Raw genomic sequence first — 19,596 nt, 5'->3', positions numbered from 1 at the left:
ATATCTATTTACACACACACAGACACACACACAAGATATACATATAGGAGACAGAAGAGGTGGGAATAATATCATCTCACACACACATATATACACACAGGATAGATACTAGAAACAGAAGATCAAGTACATGTGTTTCTGTGTGTCTATGTCTATATGAATATTGTAGGCATATCCTCTCACTACAAGAGCTGGAATGAGAGGGCGCAAAACAGAGGAGACTTTGCCTCCAGGTTTGGTGTTCCTGTCATATCAGGGTTCTTTCTCTTTGGAGAAAGGGAGCAGAGTATAGTAAAGAAGAAAGAGTACAGGATACTTTGCTTCCAGTCCTGGATCTGCCACACTCACTAATTTTCTTTAAAAGTGAACTCATCTTTAAAAGGGGACCAATTTAAAGTGTGTTCCTGCTCTAAAATTCTCCCTATGAATTTCAGTGGTGGAAGGTATGGAATATGGTAGGAGAGTAATGGAAACAAGTGCAGGCTCAAATTTGCCTCTTTGCTCCTGATTCTGCCCTATGGAGTAAAACTAATTTCATTGGGCTGTGCTACCATGATGCCTCTCTTAGTAAAGTTGTTGTTTTAGTCATGTCCAACTTTTTGTGACCCCCATTTTAGGTTTTCTTGGCATAGATACTGGAGTGCTTTGCCAGTTCCTTCTCCAGCTCATTTTACAGATAAGGAAACTGAAGCAAACAGGGTGAAGTGATCTGCCCAAGGTCACATAGCTAGTATGTGTCTGAGGCTGGATTTGAACTCAGGTTGTCCCAACTCCAGGCCTGGCACTCTATGCACTGTGCCACCTAGCTGCCTCTCTTGGTAATACTGCCCTTCAAAAAAATGTAATGTATATAGGAAGTTAGATAAGAGATGGAGAAATAGAGCAAAATATGAAAGAAAGTGGGTCATCTTCCTGGAAGCTAGGTGGCAGAGTGGATAAAATGTTGGCCCTATAGTGAGGAGGACCAGAGTTCATATCCAACCTCAGATACTTGCTATGTGATCCTACGCAAGTCACTTAACTGTTTTTGGTTTCTATTTCTTCATCTGTATAACAGGGATAATAGCACCTGCCTCCCAGGGTTGTTGTGAGGATAAGATAATAATATTTGTAAAGTGCTTAGCACAGTGCCCAGCCCATAGGAAGTACTTAATAAATGTTTGTTCCGTTCTCCTTCCTCCTTTCCTTCCATATTTTCATGGATCTAGATGAGGGTCAGGTGAACATTACAATTATGGCATTCTTAGCTAGGTTTCTGTATCATTCAAAATGCTTCACCTTTCTGTACTTAACTGAGCAGGTTTGATTAGTCCTCAATTATTATTAGAGAAATTACCTTCACAAACAGGACAGCATTCTCCTTCTGGCTCATAGTATCTATCACAGTTCAGCTCACCACACTGAGCAGAGAAACAAATAGAAACACCTCCCTGGCATCTGCAGAACTGACAATTGTCCATTCGAAACATGTCTCCATCGTAGTACTCCACACTGTTAAAAACGCAAGCTGGTTTCGTTTCTAGGAGTATAAAAAAAAAGGTCCATTCAAAGGGAACTTGGCTTGAGATATTTTTAAATAGCTTTTTTCTATTTGTATGGGTCTACTTTGATCAAAAATGAACATAACTAATGAAGTGTGCCTTATTAAATTAAAAAAAATCAAAGTAGATTGGTAATCTCTTCCTCACTAAATTCTAAAACTTCCTTTAGCAAAGTTTTCAATGATTTTTGTTAACCAAGTGAAGGGGCCTTTTACACTGAATTCAACCTACCGGACCTGCCTGTTAAATGACCAAAAAACAACGTTTCTGTTAATTTCTTCTTTTATTCAAACACAAATTATTTTGCCCTCTCTAATTTTTCTTGTGACTATTTTTTTTCCATCTCCATCTCCTTCTCTCCTACAGTATTTTGTTTTAAAAAACAGAATCAAAGATGGATAAAATTTTAAGAGTGGGAAAGGACCTCAAAGGTCACTTAATTCATCTTGTGCCTAAATGCTCTCACCCCCTAGCATGACATCCCTAACAAATAGCCATCCAGCTTTCACATGAGGATATCCAAACAATGGGGTCTCAGTGCATCCTATTCCACTTATGGACAACACTCACTGTGAGGAAGTTTTTCCTTACAATAAACTGAAAATGCCTCCAAGCTCCAGCTTCCACCCACAAGTTCTCATTCTGCTTTCTGTGGCCAAGCAAAACAAGCCTGATCCATCTTCCACGTAAAAGCCCTTCCAATACTTGAAGACGTCCCTTACACCAGCCTTCACACAGCACGGTTCTGAGTGGCCCCATCATTGGATCTGCCTGTCTCTGCACATGCTCCAGCTTGTCTCAATGCTCATCTCTAACACATCAATGCTCAGAATTGAACATAATCAAAATGAACTCTGCTAGTAGTAGGTATAAATTTAGAACTAGAGTCTCAGTGTAAGTTTCTTTCTCTAATCCTCGAGCTCTATCTCAGATTCTGTTTGAACAAATTACTTCAAATGATGAAGAGAGTAAGGTCCTCTTGTTGAATGTCCTTTGTTCAGTAATATGGCCTTAGAAAGTCTCTGCATTATGCTCTACAACTACTTCAGTTCCTCTTCCAAAGTCTCACAGGATCTACAATCTTCTACAAATATCGCTTAAAACTACTTTGTATTTATATAACAGCGTGACTTTCAAAGTGTTTTCTCATCACAATCACATGTGAGATAGAGTTGAAGAGAACATCTCCCCTTCAAAAGGTTTTTAATTTATTTTTATTTCCTAATGTCTTATTGGAAGGAAAAACAAGGCCAAAGGTGGTAGTGCTTTAGGAATATCTCAAATAGGACATACAGCAAAAGCTTTTTTTTTTTTTTTTTTGGCTTGCTGGTCACCTTGTTAAGGTGATAAGGTTCTACCTTGTTAAAGGCTAAAGATTCGGGTCAAGATTTTTTTCCTGTTTTGTATGGTGATTTAATTGTTTTTGTTGATGGTTATTAACTTTATAATAAAAAGTTTCTCTTCCTAAATCAATTTCTTAGATCTTAAAATTCTCTTTTTCAGTGATGAAATGACCAGCTAAGCTATGTGTCCCTAGGCATAGAAACCAATGTGTTTTCACAATTCAAATGTTTGAATTTTTCCCATAAAAAAAACATATTGTTTCTAACACAATACTGAATTAAACTGTGTTTGAGTTGCAGGGAAAAAATTCTCAAAATGCAATTTAAAAACTATCATTATAGTTATATAAACAAAGCAACATCAACAACATACTTTTTTTTTTTAATCAGACTGACCTATTTTACAGGTAAACAACAATACTCTTCATGAGTGATTTAAAAGGTAGGAGAATCTTGATTATTAATAAAGCAGTTGTAGGCCTACTAGGTACTAAATTGGTACATAAGCTTAAGTGGTAGAAAGTAACAGAAGAGACAGTTCTTTCTGGCTAGAGTATAGGTAACAAAAGAAAAGAATTAGTAGAGATACAGTTGAGAGAGATAGAGAGTGTCAAACAATGTTAAGTCTAAAAAAAATCCACAAAGAAAGCCACGAAAAAACCTTTAGGTGAAAAATCATACTAAATTATAAAATATGCATTAGATGGCAGGCTGTATTTAAAGCTGTTGTTCTAGGACAGAACATAATAAAAAGGTTAATCTGAGTCTTCGAGAAGCAGTTATTAATTATTCCATTGATCACTGTGGCAAGCTCTTAGCTTATAGTTAGTTTCAAGAGGAAGGTCTAAATGGACCAGTAAGATTGAGGTATTAAAAGGAAGCTATGGAATGAAAAGATTTGTACCCAATAATGCACTGCACTGTAAAAATGTCTTCTCAGTAATTTAGCATGTTTTCTGACTCTTAACTAAACTGTATATACCTTAAGAGCTATAACTTGTGTTTTATTAATTTTGTGTTTCATAGTTCCTAGGAGCAAGCCTCTATAAAAAGGACTTAATAAGCACTGCTAACTGGCCAATTATGAATATCAATGGATGGTGAGTATGATGCATGGAAAAGAACTTCCATTCAACTTAACTCTACCTAATTAAACAGACATTTGTTAAATGTCTACTAAGTACAAAACACTTTCCTAGGTAGTAGGGACTTCATAGGTTTAAAAACCCATGGTATTAATGATTATATTACAATTATTTGGTTCTAGAAATGTCTATGACATTGAAATTCATACAATATTATGATATGGAAACACAGGAGAGAAATGTTCCCTTTTTTGCTCTTCTTCAACTTCTCAGTGGGATAAGACTTCTAAAGTTGCTTCTGGCTTTGGTTTCATTGGGTGTGAGCTGCAAAGCTATTAGTAAATGAATGGTTGTTAAAAAAACACGTGAATAGGAAAATTTCATCACTGAATTCTAACAGTTCTCTCAGTCTGGCTTGTGAACATCAGGCACATATTCATTATGGGTAACAGGGAAAGGAACAACACTCCAATATTCTAAAGGTATATATGATAGGGAATCAGACAGAAAGGAATTTAACAGGACGGTATACTGGTAGACACTCAATATTTATCAAATTTAATATTTATTTGAAATTTGCAGAATCCCCATAGTGTAAGAAATTAGTTTGCTGTCCCTGGGAACACCACTAAGTGTTGATTTATGAATAATATTATGCACACAGTGGACTCAAGAGATGTTTGTTTTTTAAATGATGATGAAGAATTTTGACACTAACAGGGATCAAGTGAGAACAAGAAATTCCCAGCAGTTTGACTTGGTACCATGTACTAAAAGGTGCTGGGGGAAATGTAAAAAGCAGCTGTATGTGCAGAATATTTTCACACACCAGCACAACAAGTGCTCTTATTAGGAATGTGATGAATCTATGGCATCGTACTCTTCTAGCCTCATTCATAATTGAATGTCTAACAAACACGAGCAACAAAGCACAGGGATAAATGGAATGACTTGAGCATCTTCTCTTTAAGGATAGCATCCTGCAGTACTGAACCAAGAAGATAGCCTCAGACTTGTTCCATCAAGCAAAATGACTTGCCTTTATGGCCTCTCTTCCCTTTCTGCTCCTCATCTTCATAAAGAAGGAAAGATTTCCCTTAAGAATGCATATGTAGGGGCAGCTGGGTGGCGCAGTGGATGGAGCACCAGCCCTGGAGTCAGGAGTACCTGAGTTCAAATCCAGCCTCAGACACTTAACACTTACTAGCTGTGTGACCCTGGGCAAGTCACTTAACCCCAATTGCCTCACTAAAAACAAAAACAAAAACAAAAAATGCATATGTATACAATGATATATAATCACATTTATATGCAATTATATAAAACAAACGTGCATCCATACAATTTCTATGTATCTATGTGGTCTACATGACTATAAAACATATATATATATATGAATAGCTCTTCCTGGCACTACCCAAGCCAACCATGTCATTTCTCACCAGGCTGCACTCCAGATTCTCTGCCACACCTCAGAAACCTCTACATTCTGGAAGATCATTCCAGCCCTGGAATTTACACCTCAGAAGCACACTCCACCCCTGCAGCCTCTCTATCTGATTGGATGGCCCCTCTTAGAACCTCTTTTTAAAGAAGGACTAGCCAGCTATGTCTCCATTTTTCATTAGGCTACATGACAGATTTCACCATTTTCCAGTAAACAGTACATTCATCTCTTTTCACACCCCCTCAGCTCCCTTTTATGTGTTGTGTTGGTTTCCTTGGAGGGCAGGGGCTAGCTTTCTGCTTTGTACATGTATTCCCAGCATTGTGCGTATATACACTGAATATGTATATGCATATGTATGTGTATATGTATAGAGAGAGTTTCTTTTTTTTCTTTCTGGATGCTTCTTTCATACCTCACTCCCACTTCAGAACAACCTATGAAACAGTAAAATTCTTGGTAATCTATCTTATTTAAGTTTCCCAAATATAATAATGATAAAGCATTAATAACAGTTCACAAGTATATTGCACTTTAATGTTAGCAAAGTGAAATATATATATATATATATATATATATATATATATATATATATATATATATATATATATATATATTCTCATTTGTCTCTCTCAATGACACTAGAAAGCTGAAAAACATCAAGATACTTACAACCAAGGTAATGGCAGAGAGAGAGAGCGAGAGCGAGAGCGAGAGCGAGAGCGAGAGAGAGAGAGAGAGAGAGAGAGAGAGAAGTAACAGCACTGGAACTTGCAATTAATAGTCCTATCATTAGGGTTAAATGTTATGGTTGTAGATGCTTTGTTAGGTGGAACAAAAGCCTGAAAATCCTAATGAGGAAATACGAGCTTCTAGAGGAAAGGAAGAAAATGAGGGAAAGCCATTCCTTTTTCTAAATTAGTAGGATCATGAATAAGCTTTGTTGGTCCAGAGGATGGTGTTAAGTAATGGGATTTTATGATTCAAAAGAATGATTCAACACCAGTAGACTATAATATTGTAGAGCCTTTTTTCTAGAAGAAAACAGGAAAAGTTGGCAGAAAAGGATGAGTTAGATTTTATGACTCAGAAGACAACATTCATCTAACAAAAATCTAATTTTATAAGTACAGTAGACTAGAAACTCCATGAGGGCAGGGAAAATTTTTCATTTTTTGTCTTTGTATCTCCAGCACCTGGTATAATGTTTAGCACACAGCAGTTGCTTAATAAATGCCTGCTGAATGGAACTAAGCGTAGCTAAGTATTCATTTATGAAGAACACCATGATCTGGCTATTTTCATGACCATGAAAAAGAAAACAATGAATGAAGACTTGTGTCATTGATTCATTGATTCATCAGGGTCCAATTGTTCTCCCTGTCCCCCCTTAGCTTTATCCTATTGCCTAATTATAATTAGTTGCTTAGGGCAGGGAAAGGGCCTCATACTTCTCTAAATCTCCTATAGCTAAGATATCAAACACAAGGCCCCTTCCTGAATGCCATGGAAGAAGGTTAATATGTAATTGGAAAATGTTTAACAAAATAAATATACAATAAAACACGACAGATAATGTTAATGTGTTTCCTAAGTCAACGGGCAGCCCACAACAATTTTTATGTACAGCATTGTTTCTATTTGAGTTTGATACCACTCTTTAAGTGACTGGTAGAGAAGAATCCCTAGGCCTGAATATCTACATTTTAAAGACAACTATGTAGTGATCAACTCAAGTTAATTACAAAACAAAACAAAAATCTGAATACATATTTCCCCAATATAGATAGCAGTATTTTTGTGGACAATACTGAAAAAAAAGTTTCTATTGCAATAAGTCACATATTTGTCCCAATTCTTTCCCATTTCTCTTGTATGAAAGGATATAATTGGTTGAAATGTTAACAGATAATTCTGCTTAGAATTAATTTATATTTGGCATTACTAGTTTATATCGTTGATGAAGTGTTATAGTTTTACCTCCTCCCATCTAAAGATGAGAGACAAATCAAGTCAAGACATCTATTAAGCAATATGTGTGAGGCATTATGAAGAGAGGGTTTGCCCAGAAGTCAAGAAGACCTAGGTTCAAATCTATGCCTTACATATACTAGCTATGTAACCCTGGGGCAAATCACTTAACCTCTCTGAGTCAAAAGAAACTCTCAAAGAATATAATTTTCACATGGATTGTTTATTTGCATCTGTGGAAGGGAGTTTCCAAACCAAAATTTTCCCATGTTGATGAAATCACAAACAAAACAAGACAAAAGCCCATGAATCCAATAAATATCATATTTCCAAATCCTGCATCTGACTCCCAGACAACAGGCACCATTTCCTCCCATAAAACATGAGAGAAAGGGACAGCCTATGTTTGAAGGAATCCTACATGATAAGGCAGTGTGGTGATGTAGATAGTATTAAATTTAGAATTATGAGGACCTGGATTCAAATTGTGCCTCTGATACAAGATGTGTGATACGGACAAGTCACTTAAGATCTCTGAGCCACAATTTCATCATTTGTAAAATGAGGTGTTTGGACTATATGACTTCCAAGGGTCTTTCCAGCTCTGGGATCCTAAGAACTATTTTCCTGGTTCCTCAAATTTCAATGGAAGCAGAGAGCATACTATGAAAAGGAATGCTATAAGAAAAAAAAATGCCCTCCTTAAACTTGGAGCAAGTCAAATCCACCAAGCTAATGTTTTTTCTGGTTCAAGTATCTGAGGCTCTAGTTCTATTCTTATTTGTATACATTATCCACTAACAACAATGGGAAATATGTGGGTGTTTAAATGTTTAAAATATGGTCACAAATTCCAAGTCTCTTTTTTCCCTTGAAATCTTTAAAACTGAAATTTTGAAACAGCAGAGAATGACTGTAACATATATATTATATATATTACAATTCAATATTGTTATTTCTGATTGCCCAAAGGTAAATTTCTCCTAATTTGCATTATCTTTTAGCAACATTTTAACTACATCTTCCTCCTAATTTACTAACAATCATCTTCTAAGGCTATTCCCTAGTTTTATAAAAGTCTGACATGGATAGACTTAATTCTCCTGCCTCATCTTACAAAAAACAAAAGCAAAAACAAAACCATAGTAGTCTCCATGAACAATATAAACTCCACATACCATTAACACATTCAAAGACATCACAGCATTTTCCAGGAGTTCCGTCTCCACGAGAGACTATTCGGGGGATGGATCCCACCTCACACATAGGGAAACCACATAAGCCAGAAAGACATTCGCATCTGAAACCAAAGAAAAAGGAGGGGAAATCCCATGAATAAATAAAAACAGTTTGGGGAACTACAAGTAGCCATGGTGCTGGTTAAATCAACTCTTAACAGTGATGCCACATTTATCTTGCATTGTTGGTGAATAAGGTATTCCATGTCAGTGGACACAGCTATGTGAGCTTGTTCCATTAAGCACCCATGGGTTTACAAAAAAAAAAAAAAGGAAAAGAAAAAACCCTTTTTTAACCATTTTGGTTGGGGATCTTTTGCAAAATCCAGTCAGTATATGACTAACTTCTCAAACTGAATTAATGCTGAACTTCAGGGTCATGGCTATAAACATGTGCTATATGATAATATAATGGGACCTCATAAGGGCTACTGATGCACTTAGTGTGGTTGTCTCTACACTGAATGCTCCTCTACTGCTGTATATCGGGATTTTTTTTTATATGATTCAAATGTATGTAGTGCTTTAAAGCTGACAAAGGCTTTTAATGACAACTCAGTGAGGTAGATACTAGAAGTATTATTATTCCCATCTTGTGACTGAGAGGACTAAAACTCAAAGTTAAGTGACTTGCCAACAGAACCACACATGTAATTAGGGTCAGAGCTAGGATTTCAACCCAGCTCTCCTGACTCCAGATCTAGTATTCTCTTATGCACACTGCTTACCTTCTATCTACTCCCTTGCCCTTGCACCTGCTTTTTCTAATCCAATTTTAAAATCTGTTTGGGAAATCATAAAACTAAGATTTTGAACGCTGTGCCTTAAGAATAGTAAACTTTGAGTGAGGACCTGAGGAGCTCTCCTAAGGAGAAAATGTATGAACTTCATGGGATGTGTGACTATTTGGGGTGCCCTGGGGCTTTTTTGTTGTTTTTGTTTATGTCTAATTTCTCAGCTACTTTCTGGAGAGTTATGGTCTAAATAAATAGTCTCCATGCAAGTTCTACAAGTTTGGAAGCCTATACCAAATGAGGTGATACTCCATGATAACACATATCTATATGTCTATGCATGTATGTATGCATGTATGTAGACATATATGTGCATGTTTAAAGAACTGAATGCCCAATCTAGCATCCTGCCTGACTCTTGTTCCTAACTCCTACCTTGTAGCTAAATATTTGGGCAGCATCTAAGTATAACAAAATCAGCAAGTGTCCACAAAGTTAGTGAACAAAGAAAAGTCAACTTCTTGACACAATGACTCAAGCACCTAAACCCAGTCTACAGCATGTGAAGAGCAGGGAGTATCACAGAATCTTAGAACTGGAAGGAAACTTGGAAACTATCTCATCCATTTCATACTTGAACGAGAAGAATCCTTTCAACAACAATACCCCATGGGATGAAGCTCTTTTTGAAAACTTCCAGTAAAAGGGAGCCCACTACCTCCCAACATAGCACTGGGAATAGCTGTTATTATTTTAAAAAGTTTTCCTTCACAATAAATCTAGATTTAACCTCTCAACATTTTCTATCCAATTGTCACATTTTTGCCCTTTGGGACAAAAAGAACAAGTCTAATTTGCTATATGACAGTCCAAATACTTGAAGGTAGGAATTGTACTTGAGCTTTCCTCCAGACTAAATAAGGGAATTCCTTTAAGGTGTCAGACATACTGACTTTTTGCCAATATTTTAATTTTTTATTCTTCTATGGACACTCTCAGATGCTCAACATAAGCAAATCACCAAACAGCACCAACTAGTTTAATAAAAAATTCAACTAAAAAGGATCAAAGATTCACAGATCCCTTAAGTGGGAAGGGTTAATCTATTTCTACCTCTACCTAAAAACCAATCAGCACTACAACCTACCCAACAAATGGCATCTAAGCCCTTGTCTAAAGACCTCCTCCTCTTCAGTTGGGGGAAGCCCATTCTGCTCTGGTCAGCTCAAATCACTAGGACATTTACCTTAAATTAAAACTAAAGTCTCTTTAAAGGTCTCTTTGCAACTTTCTATGCATTGTTCCTAGTGCCTCCTGTTGGTGCCAGTTTCTACAGTATATCCTTTCAAATACTTGGGGATAACTCTCAGGTTTCTCTAAGTCTTCCCTTCTCTAGGCTAAATATTCTAGTTCCTTTAATTATTATATGACATGAACTTGAAGTTCTTCACCATTCTGGTTACTCTCCTTTGGGCATTCCCACCTTCTCAATGTTCTTCCTAAAATGTGCAACCCAGAATTGAATGCAACACTATAGGTGTGACTTAGCCAGAAGAGAGTACAGCTGACTGGCATCTACCAAGTCTTGATTGCTATGCCTTTCTTAAATGTAGCCCAAGAAACTATTAGCTTCCTTGGCTGCCATATTACAGGCCACTGACATAGACCTTGCAATTCACAAAGACCCTCAGATCTCTTTGAGTTGAACTTCTATATAGTCACATCTCCATAATCTTATATTTAAAAAATAATTATCCCATTTTAAATGACTGTACATTTATTCCTGTGACAGATTATTCTATAATGTTAAAAAAATTTTAAATCTTGATTATGTCACTCAAAATATAAGCTATTCCTCCTAGTTTTATGACATTTATGAATTTGATAAGCATGACATCTATGCCATTATCCTGCTCACACACAAAAAGGTTAAACAGCACAGGACCAAGAACAAATTCTCAGGGAACCCAATTAGAGATCTCTTTCCAAATTACCATGAAACTATCCATCACTATTCTTTGGGTTTGGTCATTCATCCAGTTCTGAATATAAATAATTGTACAACCATCTAGTACATACTCCCTCCATTCTTTTCACAAGAATAATATGAAAGTCTTTGTTAAATGCTTTTGGGTAAACTATATTAATGATATTTTCCTGATCTACAAGTCTAATAACCTTGTTTAAAAAAGGAAAATGAAGTTAGTCTTTCATAACCTGTTCTTTTTTTTTTTTTTAGTAAGGCAGTTGGGGTTAAGTGACTTGCCCAGGGTCACACAGCTAGTAAGTATTAAATGTCTGAGGCCAAATTTGAACTCAGGTCCTCCTGAATCCAGGGCTGGTGCTCTATCCACTGTGCCACCTAGCTGCCCCCATAACCTGTTCTTGATGAATCCACACTAGTTCTTCCTGATCAACATTTCCTGCCATATATGTTTACTAATTATCTCATTCATAATTTATTCTAGAATTTTTGTGAGGATCTGAGGTTAAAAAATCACTACCCAGTATTTATCTTTCTCCTGTCCTGCCATGCCTTTCCTCTTTGCCATAATATTTCAAAGACAGCTCAGCAATTGTTTTTGCCAATTTTTTGTTTTTCTCATGCAGAGAAATACTTCACAAGGACCTGATGAATTAAACCCATTAATAACAGTATCAACAACTACAACAACAACAACAACCAGAAATTATGCCATGCTTTAAAGTGTCCAAAGCACTTTATATACACTGTCTCATTGGAAACGTTAGAACAACCTTGTGATGTAAGGCAGGATCAATTTGTGTCCCCATCTTACTGATGAAGGAACTGATACTCAAAGAATTTAAGTGACTTGCCCATGGTCATATAGTTAATAAGAGTCAAAGTCAGAGTCTGAAGTTGGATCTTTTTGATTTCAAGTTCAGAATCCAACATAACTATACTACCATTTATTAACTACAACAGGTGCACTTCTACTCTGATAATCTTGGGTATTAATTCTTTGAAAGCCAATTGGTTCTGTCTTTCCTATTCCAAGTTTATTCTCCTTGGTTTAAAAAAGCAAAACCCAGACATGTTGTCATTAGCTTCACCCTTCCCCCCTTTCTTGGCCAGACATCCAATTCCAAGGTTTAAAACTTCTGACATTACTTTTATAGCATCGTGCCACCCTTTATTTGGGAACTTCCTATGCCTCAGGAGATGTCTTGTCCCAAAGAATTTTAACCCTACCTATTCTTTCTTTATACTCTGAAATCTCATCTCCTGGAATCTAGGGTCTATATCAGACCATTTCTGCCTTTTCTTTCCTTTCTCCTCAAATTTTATGATAGAGTGGCCTCTTTGATCTCAAGTTTCATCATTTCTACCACAGCAACCAATTTTCTTTGTTTTTAAAATGATTCGCCAAAATTTTGACATTAAGTATTACTGAAACCAACTAAATTTATTTAGCATTACTATTAATTGTTCAGCTAAAAGGATGCTATAAGTTTGTAATTCTATCAGTAATTAATGAGTATATGTATTCTTCCATAATCCTATCAGTGTTGAGTTTCATTATTTTTATTTTTTGCCAATTTGATCAGTGTAAAGTAGTACATCAAAGTTATTTCAATTTGCAATAATGACAATAAGAACTCTAATAACAGCAATTATGATATCAAAGAATAGCTGCTAGTGTGAAACAGCAAGCATGGAAGGACTCCTGGTCTTTTCATTTTAAATGAGAATTTTATTTCCATTTTGCCAGAAAAATCAAGCTACTAATATTGTCCTTATTCTGATGATGACCAGTCAATACTTCACATTAAAATAATTACATAATGTAATCATATCTGCACCTCAGAGGGAATTAATTGGGGTTTTACTCACTTTTATAAGTAATGAATTCAGTTCAGTGAATATTTGAAAGCTTAGATGCTGTGATAACCCAAATCCAAAACCCCTATAGGACACTCGCCTCTCCATCTGCCTGTCTTTGATGACTATTTTTCAGCTATGGTAAGTGGAGAAGTATATATTCTTCCCCTTGCTACTCTTCCACAACATTTTTCCCCTTTGGAGAATAAATAGCCCCAGGTAGGCAAAAAGGTCCAAAATAAGGTTTACTATTTAATGCCATCTTCAGGAAGACCTGAGTTCAAAGCTGGCCTCAGATACTAGTTGTGTGACCCTGGGCAAGTCACTTAATCCTGTTTGCCTCAGTTTCCTCATCTGTAAAACAAGCAGGGAAAGGAAATGGCAAACGACTCCAGTGTCATGAAGCATCAAACACTACTGAAATGACTAGACAACAATAAAAAGTGTAGAGTATATAAATCAGAGATTAAAAAATAATTTATATTAATCTGCATATATTAATCTTGGTCTTCTAGAGGTAAGAAGTTGGTTTTCTTCACAGAGTACCCAGCACAGAAGCATACTGAATTTGGTACTTAATTTTTTAATGATAATGAATCATAATGATAAAATAACTATGAATATGAATACAAAAGAACTTGTTATAATCAGGTTATTGGGTTACTGGTGGTGAAAATACTACTATCCCACTATTGCCATTGCCATTATCTGATCACAAAAATCTCTCTCAGTTTATCTTCCACCATTTTAGTTCAACAACAAACACCTAGTAAGTGCCTGTCATGTGCAAGTAACCATGCTTATTGCTAGAGATTTAAAGGCCAACTCCCTTGTCCCAGAAAACAAAAAGGATCCCTATCTTCAAGGATCTTACATACAACTAACTTTATATTTAGGGCTAAAACAAGAGTCCTGCTGATAAAGCTATAAAGGAAATCATCTGGGTTAGCTTTCTGCCTTTAGGCAGATATGAAATTATTTCCATTTTACATAAATGAGATTTCTAATGGAAGCCTGCTCTGGTGTCTCATAGTAGTGTGGAGGCTCATAAGTTCACAAAGACAATATCGGTGGAATGCAAATTCTGGAAAATCTTATATCAAGCTAGAAAAGCTTTGAGTATGGAGCTAATAATGCATTTTATGTATGTCACCTGAGAGGCTTCTCATTATGGATTTGCCCATCAATAAATGCTTTTTTCCCTCATACAAAGTCATTCATAGAATCTGAAGAGTGACAGGTAAAAGTTGTAATCTGTGTCAGTGGGGGAAATACTGATATCAATCCTTTAAATACTGAAGTACATTAATCAGAACATTGGTCTTTCCTCTAAAACCCACCAATCTCTAAGGATGGGAATTCTGTATAACACATCAAATGTCAAGATAACAATAAATGATATTTTGGTATGCTTACAATATTTCCCAAAGAAGAAAGGACTTGATGAATCTGTGACTTCAGTGTGGTTACTCCTCTCCACTGATGAGATCTGCAATCCACTCACACCTTCTTATCCTTCAAAATTCCTATTAATATCCTTCCAAAAATCCTTCATAGAAAATCTATCTGATGCCCTAGAAATCTTCCATTGGATATTTCAATATTTCTTGGATACTAGGAAAGAATGAGGTTATATCATTCTTGTTACATAATGGTCCCATCTCCATTCTAAGTTACAGATATCCTTGAACATGTTTTATGTTACTTCTTACTTTTGAATGTTTGTTAGTAATATGCTATAACCTTACTTAGAGCCAGTCTTTCCATTTTTTTTTCTCTGGGTCATGTACAATTTGAATTCTTTTGTGATCATGGTGTTCCCATGAGTCAAAGCTGTATGGTGTCACTGGGAGAATACTGGTTTTTACAAAGATCTACTTGTATCAGATGAATCAACTTGGGAACACTGAAGGTACTATATGATTTCCCAAATGTAATCCAACCAACTTTCTTCAGTTCTAAGTCCAGTTTACTGTCTGTCTTTGACTGTCAAAAATAAATAAACTAATGAACCCATCATTTTATAACTTCATGACATAATTGAGGCCAATGATGTCAAACTCAAACAGAAATGGATCCTTGTGGATAGCATATTGACTTGGAAAACCACAAATTAGCATTATCTATGTTGTATTTTTATTTATTTACTTAAACATTTCCCAATTATATTTTAATCTGATTTGGGCTGTACTGGGAGTTCTGCAGGTCTGCTGAGGGAGAGGTGAGTTAGACACCACTGTGTTTCTCATCCATTTAACATTTCCCATGTGTGTTATTATGCCAACTTTTTTGAGTAACCATGAATCTTTTTTTAAACCATGAATCTTAATAAAGAAGTCCTGTAGTGTTCTGGGGACCCAATGCATCAGTTCAAGGTCACCCACAAATCTAAGCATGTGGAGAATTCCACTATCTGTAGGTCCTCAGTGGCAAAGAGTAAAGATTTAGTGAGGATACATTTGTTTTATGCTTTGCTTTATATATGTATGTATGTATGTATGTATGTGTATATATATGATTGTGGGGGCAGGACAATGAAGGTTAAGTGACTTACTCAGGGTCACACAGCTAATAAGTATCAAATGTCTGAGGTCGGATTTGGACTCAGGTCTTCCTGAATCCAGGGCCAGTGCTTTACCCACTGTGCCACCCAGCTGCCCATGCCTTGTTTAATATTAAAACAAAGAGATCATTGAATAACATTATCTCTGTGTCAGTATCTATCAAAGATCTTGTATAATATTAACAGAATAAAGGGAAATCCTTATTTGGGGAGAACTTTTAAGGCTGCATATTGTTTTGAGTTAAATGCTTTTAAAAAATTTTATAAATAATAAACAGAGGTATTTTTAAATTCTTAATACCTTTTAGTCTGCTATGTAACCATAAAGATGTCTATCATAGAGACATCTATAAAAGCCTTTGTATCTATCATATTTTCATCAATTCATTATCATTGATGATAAAAAGGCCATTTTCATTAAGATGTTTTAGAAATTTAAGATTAGGAACATATGGTGTGGTAATTATTGATGTCTTAGCTTTTGAGTACAATAGTATTTTTTATCTTTTCTACTTTTTATTATTTTTTACTTGAGATGTCTTTGTTTGTTTGTTTGTTTTTAAAGTGAGGCAATTGGGGTTAAGTGACTTGCCCAGGGTCACATAGCTAGTAAGTATTAAGTGTCTGAGGCCGGATTTGAACTCAGGTACTCCTGACTTCAGGGCAGTGCTCTATCCACTGTGCCACCTAGCTGCCCGACTTGAGATGTCTTGAAAACTAATCCCTTATTGTCTTTAAGGTTCTCATTCCAACCTTTCAATACATGTCTTTCACTTTCCACTGTTTCTTGCTAAACTGTGACATATACTGTTCATAATTTTCTATCACATTTCAAAGAAGCTTTTATTCAAAACTAATATTGTCCTTGGCTGCTATATTTTTCTACCTTGTGGGTATTTGCTGGCAGTTTCTAGACTCTTTTCACATCTCTGTCGAGGTAGTTGTTTTATATTGGTTAAAATTTTCTCTAAAGAATACTGATAATCAATTTATTTACTTTTATCTATTCCCCATTTTTCATAGGTCAAGTTAACGTGGATGTTATTTCATATAGAATCTTTTAAACTTTTTCTTTATTATAATTAAGTGTTAATTTTGACTTTTTCTCTACCTAATCAGTGTGACTACACGAGGACAACTGCTTCAGAAATTATTCTCACATCAGCAACCAATCATTTCCTCAATTTCACTTTTGTGCTACTATTCAGTCCTTTCCATGACCCATGTCTTTTGACCCTCTTCTGGTGTAACTATTCATGAAGACACTGGAATTCTGATCAATCCAATGACTAATTCTGACTTGGCAAAGAGGTTGTGGACTACTGGTGTGGAATCAGGCACATGTTGTATGTTATGGTCAATGTGTTAGTTTCTTTTGCTTAACTATATTTCTTTCTTACAAGGAAGAGTTCCATGGTGAAAGAGGGTAAATAGAGATGGTAGTGATTCCTGGGAAGTGAGAGCAATGTTTTAAAAAGTCATCAATACTATGAGAAATGTGTAAAACATCACTAATCAAAAAATCTTTGGCCTTTTTCCATTTCTTAATTCTGAACTATATTTTCTAAAATATTATTTGTTGTCTTTTAATTGTTTTCATTTTCCCACTGAAGTCTCTGAATAGGTCTATATGTATATATCTATATCTATGTCTATATCTATCTATCTATACCTATGCCCCTCTCCAATTTTGTTTTGGAAGATCATGTCAAGTTCCTCAGAATTTTAATTTCATTGTATGGTGATGCATAAGCTGCTACTCTTTCCATAGTAGTAATTTTGCTTATGCTTATCAGGAGAACAGTCAGGAAAGATGACTGTTTCTTGTTTCTCTTGGGCACACAAAATTAAGTCAATTTTACCTATGTCTCTAAATGTTTCTCAAAGAAGAACTGTTGCTATTCTTCCATTTAGATATGACTTTTAGACCTCTTTTAGTTTCATTTATATGGATAATGTCAATAAGGACATGGTTCAGTTCCTCCAGTCATATTGTAATCTTTGGGCAAAGATTTCACAATCAGAGGTAATAATTAAAAGATGTGTAATTTTGTCAGTGTGGCTTCTCCTTTTACAGGCACAGACCACAAACCCTGCAATCATAGGATCTTTGTGAGTTGATGTAGCTGAAAAAGTCATTGTCCTACAATCTAGTCTGTATTTAGTTATGGGCCTAGAAAGGGACTATCTATCTATGGTGCCAAGACTATCCCATTAAACAAACAGTTAAATTAATGTCTGTAGACACTGTAGGGCAGCTGGGTGGTGCAGTGGATAGAATGCTGGGTTTGGAGTCAGAAAGACACAAGTTCAAATCCAGCCTTAGACACTAGCTGTGTGAACCCCAGGCAAGGCATTCAACCATGTATTCCTCAGTTTCCTCATCTGAAAAATGAGCTGAAGGGAATAGTAAACCACTCCAGTATCTTTGCCAAGAAAACTTCAAAAGAGGTCACAAAGAATTGGACACAACTGAAAATGACTAAACAACAATAAACATTCTAGGAACTATAAACTCTGTAGTGCCCTTTATCCCTTTTCTGCTACTCTACCACCATCACTGTAAAAGTAGAAAGCAGCTAGCTACACAGGACTGATGGCCATTTTGTGTTTTGATGTCTTATGTTGCACTGCATTTTGTGTTGTATTTTGATGTATGGCATATATACTCTTCCCTCTCTTCTCTCCTCCACAGTGAAACAACTAATTCGTTATGCAAAACAAGACCAAATTCTGGTCTCCATTCAATGCCAGAGAGTAAGTAAGCATACTTACTTCATACATACTTACTTCTCCAGGAAGTATGAGTGCTCACACAACTAAGGAGAAATCACCAAGTCAAATGATCTAGCTATTCTAGGGAGTTAATCTCATCTAGGTAAGGGTTTTTTTCTTCAGGAGGAAAGTAAGTTTTCTTCTGTTTAGTTCAGATTCAATTAAAATATGTAGCATTTGTAGTTCTTTTCCTTTTAAATTATAAGCCCTGAAGATAGGTACATATTTAATGACAGCATTAGAAAAAGCGTTATACATTGTTTTGCTCTTAGGCTAAAATTGCTATGCCATGGAGGTGGAAGTGGAGCCAAATGATCGTTTTTTTCCTCACTTCTGGAGAGGAAAGCTTCAAAATCCCTTTAAAACTTTTTCTGAAGGGTGTTTTACAAACAAAATGAAATCTTGATGCCATGTTTTGAATTTACTTTCATCTAACATATTTTATGTACTATGTACTTAAATTTCATTCATTTTACCTCAAGAAAAGTATGAGCCCATTGTCAGGTTTATTTTCCCAATTAAAATTTATTTTTGTTTGTTTTGTGGGGCAATGAGGGTTAAGTGACTTGCCCAGGGTCACACAGCTAGTAAGTGTCAAGTGTCTGAGGCTGGATTTGAACTCAGGTACTCCTGACTCCAGGGCCAGTCCTCTAATCCACTGCACCACCTAGATGTCCCCCACCCCAATTAAAATTTAGAAGAAAACAATGACTTGAATTTGAGAAACAAATAGACATTGATAATAAAATGTTTTAAAAATTACAAATCTGGGGCACCTAGGTGGCACAGTGGAAAAACACCCACCTCAGACACTTGACATTTACTAGCTGTGTGACCCTGGGCAAGTCACTTAACCCTTATTGCCCTACAAAAAACAAACAAAAAACAAGACAAAACAAAAACAACAACAACAAAATTAGGAATCCTCATGGCCTAGAGACAAATGCAGTAACTGATCATTATCTTTAAACTTGACCTAGGGGTAAGCATAGGGATTGGACCTGGGATTTTATTGGTATTGTGAAATCCTAGGTGAAAGGGTCCCTATATAAATA

General features: G+C 35.9%; 1 protein-coding gene across 1 annotated transcript in view; it reads right to left on the bottom strand.

The window, feature by feature from the left end:
* CRIM1 (cysteine rich transmembrane BMP regulator 1) overlaps window positions 1-19,596 on the bottom strand; it is a 258,248-nt gene that overhangs the window by 89,021 nt on the left and 149,631 nt on the right. Inside the window, 2 exon segments of the mRNA XM_043988449.1 lie at window positions 1,337-1,519; window positions 8,566-8,687. Coding sequence (XP_043844384.1) covers window positions 1,337-1,519; window positions 8,566-8,687 — 305 coding nt within the window.

This window comes from Dromiciops gliroides, chromosome 2 (genome assembly GCF_019393635.1).
Source record: "Dromiciops gliroides isolate mDroGli1 chromosome 2, mDroGli1.pri, whole genome shotgun sequence".
NCBI lineage: Eukaryota > Metazoa > Chordata > Mammalia > Microbiotheria > Microbiotheriidae > Dromiciops > Dromiciops gliroides.
Note: the sequence above shows the minus strand (reverse complement) of the source record. Positions and strands in the feature narration are given on the sequence as shown.